Here is a 3,518-nt window from a genome sequence, read left to right as displayed (position 1 = left end):
GGAGTCCCGCTCCTCCCCCTCGGGCACGCCCCGGCCGAGCCTTCCGGCCCTGCTCTGGGGCCCCCACCTCCCCTTCCCCCGCGGGGGGCCGGATTTCCGCGTCTCCGGGGCCCCTCCCTGGGCAGGGGTTCCAGCCTGAATCCAGGAGTGACCTGTGGGAGGACTTGGTGGTCCGGGAATCACCCCGGGAGCCCGGTCCTGTGACCCCATAATGGGTTCTCTTTGCGCTCCGGGACAGGGCCCATGGGTCGCATCGGGGCAGGGGACTTGCAATAAGGAAAGTGTAATTCGCGCAGAGCCGGCTGCCGGGGAGACCGGAGTTTTGTTATTACTCAAATCCGTCTCCCCCAAAACGTGGGGATCCGCGTTTTGAAGGACGATTTGGTGGGTAGGCGGCCAGTGAGTCAGGAGTGCTGACCCGGCCGGTTGGAGATGAAGCCTTGGGGAGTCGAAGCTGTCTTCCTAACCCTAACCCAGTTCCTGGGTAGGGGCCACAGGACCAGAGGAGCCAGATTGTGGGTCTGGGTGGTGCCAGCTGATCCCTTGAGTGCAGGGTCTGTAAAGCATCTCAAACTCTGATCCTAGGTTCTGCAGTCGTGCTGTGATCCTCGGGAGCAACTTGGGGGCTGGCAGGGTCAGAATCTTCCATCCTCCAGCTGCGTGACTCCTAAACCATCATTTCTAATCTTGCGGCTAATGTGTTAGTCCTGCAAAGGCAAACTAGTCCCCAGGCAGGAAGGGGGCTTGTTCAGCCTTCATGGATAAACGTTTCTCCCCAGATCAGTTTAGGCGAAGCCCAGGGATGAGCAAGGACAGCTTGGAGGTTAGGAGCCAGACGAGTCGGTTGGGTCAGACCTCCTTCACTGTCGTCATACTCTCAGTGATGACTTTGGCAAAGGTGGTTTCACTTCCATGCCTGCCCCTCAGAATCCTGCCTCCCTCTTGTGCCCTGCAGTTTCTTCCTCCCTAAACCACAAAACACCTTCCACAGGAAATTGGAGCCCCACCCCACTCTGCAGTCACGTGTGGCCTTTGATAGGAGGTCACAAAGCCTTGCAGGGAGTTTGTTTAAGCAGCCCTTGATGTCTCGGAGGAGGCTCCATCCACATCCACCCCTGGCTTGCCAGGACCCGGCCACAGTTTGGTCTAAGTGGCCTGGGATGTGGTTGGGGCTGGCAGTGGCCTGTTGGGGATTGGGTGGAGGGTGCCGGGGTTGGTGTGCGATTTGGGGAGGCCCAGCAGTGACCCCAAGGGCTAGTTCTTTTTTTTTTTTTGGCTGCAATGGGTAGGGAGGGGCTGATGGTTTTGGAGCGCAGTTTTTGAGATGGAAATCTGCTAATGCTCCCGTCTGAATAAAGGCCAAATAAAGCCCTTTCCTTCCTCAACTCGGTGTCTGAGGGTTTTGTCTGTGACTGGTCCTGCTACAATTTCTAACATTACCAGTAGTTTTAAAGCTGGCTTATTAAAGATTTTACTTAAGTCACATGATTGTGAAAAGCATTTAGGCTTTCTATTTAATTTATGAGTACTCTTTAAGTTTAAGCTAAATTTGGTAACTTGTGGCCAAAAACATGTAACGAAACATGTGTATGCACACATAAACACACATACACACTCCAGCGAAAGTATGGCTTTTACTTCAGAACTCCAGCCATGAGATAGCCATACAAATTCATTGGTTTACACAAACAATAAAAAGAAATGGTTGGATGCAAACAGTGGATTGTATCTCTGTAGGAAAGTAACAGCAGACTTAAAGCAGGCAGAAAAGAAAGCAGGAAGAGAACTTAAGAACATTGTATTAATAATTGTAGGTCCACATTTGGGCTTTGATTTTTCCTTTATGTAATTTGCAATTGTAATTCATGATCCTTGTGCCTGAGGGCTCCCTCCTGCTACTCAGTTGACAATTCCATGTCCCTGTGAAGGGGCCCCCAGGTGTGACAACCCCAGACTCGGTTTTGTCAACCCTCCAGGTCTCTCCTGCATGGTTGCGACCCAATGCCTAGCACCCACCCAACCAAAGCCATGGGAAATGCTGGGACCCAGGAGGTAGGGGTGGCACATGTGTGCCCTGTGCTCCAAAGCTCCCCCCACAGGCCCTGGAATCGTCCGTGTGTCTCAACACAGCCCCCTCTTCAGTCAGTGCTCCCCAGAGTCCCCGTTCCTGGGCCTGGAGGGCTGCTTTAGGGCAGGAAACTTTGGCCACCAGGCCTCTGACCTGGGAGGTTTAGCCCCCAAACCCGCACAGAGCAGGACTGCAGCCCCAGGAAAAGAGCAAGGATTTCAGGACACGAGGCCTGTGACAAATGAGGTGAGGGCTTTGGGGGGATTGTCCTGGCGCCAGGAGTGTGAAGGCGCCAGTGGGGGCCTGGCAGGGGCCCTGAAGTAGGACAGTGAGGTCCTGTACTTGCTGACCTGGGGTGGAGAGAATCCAAGCCTGGGCAAAATCCCCAGGGTCCCCTACACCCAAGATTTAGGAAGTCACTAATCCTGACTTTAGTTTCTGATGAGGAAGCTCCTCCCTTTTAACCTTCAGCCTTTCCTCCCACCCTGCCATAAAGTAATTTGATCCTTAAGAATTTATTCCACACCTCATTGGTCCCCGGCTAATTCACCAATTTATAAACAACAGGAAATAGAAACTTAAGAGAAACACACACTTCAGAGAAACTGAAACTAGAGGGGAAAGCAGGGCTCACTGAGCACCGTCCTAGCATCCGGACACCACAGACCCCCTTCCCTCCACGCTGAAAACCACACTTCTCGAACCTTCACTCAACACTTCTTTCCCCAAAGCCAGAAGATGCACAAGGAGGAGCACGAGGTGGCTGTGCTGGGGGCACCCCATAGCACCATCCTCCCAAGGTCCACCATGATCAACATCCAAAGCGAGACCTCCGTGCCCGACCATATCGTCTGGTCCCTGTTCAACACCATCTTCTTGAACTGGTGCTGCCTGGGCTTCATAGCATTCGCCTACTCCGTGAAGGTGCGTGTGGCCCCAGGGGATGCTCAGAGGGTCCCGGGGAGCCTGGAGCTCCACCTGCCCAGATGCTGCCTGGGGTGGGGACTTGTGTGTCCCTGTGAGTGTGAGTTTGTGTGCACTTCTGTCCCGTGTGTGCCCACGTCACTAGCTTTGTCTGTGTGATCTGCGTGTGGGTGGCTTGGGGAATCTGCCCAGTGCAAGTCTAGGAGGAGGCTCCAGGAGGCTGGCTGGCTCAGAGTTTGTCCCCAGCGATCCACTAGCCCAGAGCAATTCTCCCTACAGCCCAATACCAGAAATGACACCCTCACCTTCCAGACTGGCACCCAGGCTCTCCCAGAAAGTGAGAAGGGAACTCACAGGTGACTTCACCCCGTGGTGGGGAGAACAGCCTATGCTGGGGTCAAGCCAGAGGGAGGATGAGCCCCGAGGTACCTGGAGAGTCTGAGCCTGGGTGAGGAAGGGGAGGGGGTGGTCCCTGATCTCAGGGCAGGAAAGAGCCAGGGGGAAGCTGGAGCCATAGCACGTGGCT

The 3,518-nt window shown here is 54.5% G+C and overlaps 1 protein-coding gene across 2 annotated transcripts in view; it reads left to right on the top strand.

Annotated features, from left to right (window-relative positions):
* The window catches only part of IFITM1 (interferon induced transmembrane protein 1), a 6,565-nt gene that overhangs the window by 2,387 nt on the left and 660 nt on the right, over positions 1 to 3,518 (top strand). The window contains exon 2 of one of the 2 annotated variants that reach the window (XM_011929982.1): positions 2,805 to 2,992. In XM_011929982.1, the coding sequence (XP_011785372.1) occupies positions 2,805 to 2,992 (188 nt within the window). Of the gene's footprint in view, positions 1 to 2,487; positions 2,993 to 3,518 lie in introns of those variants that run through there. The other variant, XM_011929983.1, reaches the window with a different exon arrangement.

The sequence above is a fragment of the Colobus angolensis genome, unplaced genomic scaffold, assembly GCF_000951035.1.
Source record: "Colobus angolensis palliatus isolate OR3802 unplaced genomic scaffold, Cang.pa_1.0 Scaffold84, whole genome shotgun sequence".
Lineage (NCBI taxonomy): Eukaryota > Metazoa > Chordata > Mammalia > Primates > Cercopithecidae > Colobus > Colobus angolensis.
The sequence above is the reverse complement of the archived record's forward strand: the minus strand, read 5'-3'. Positions and strand labels throughout refer to the sequence as shown.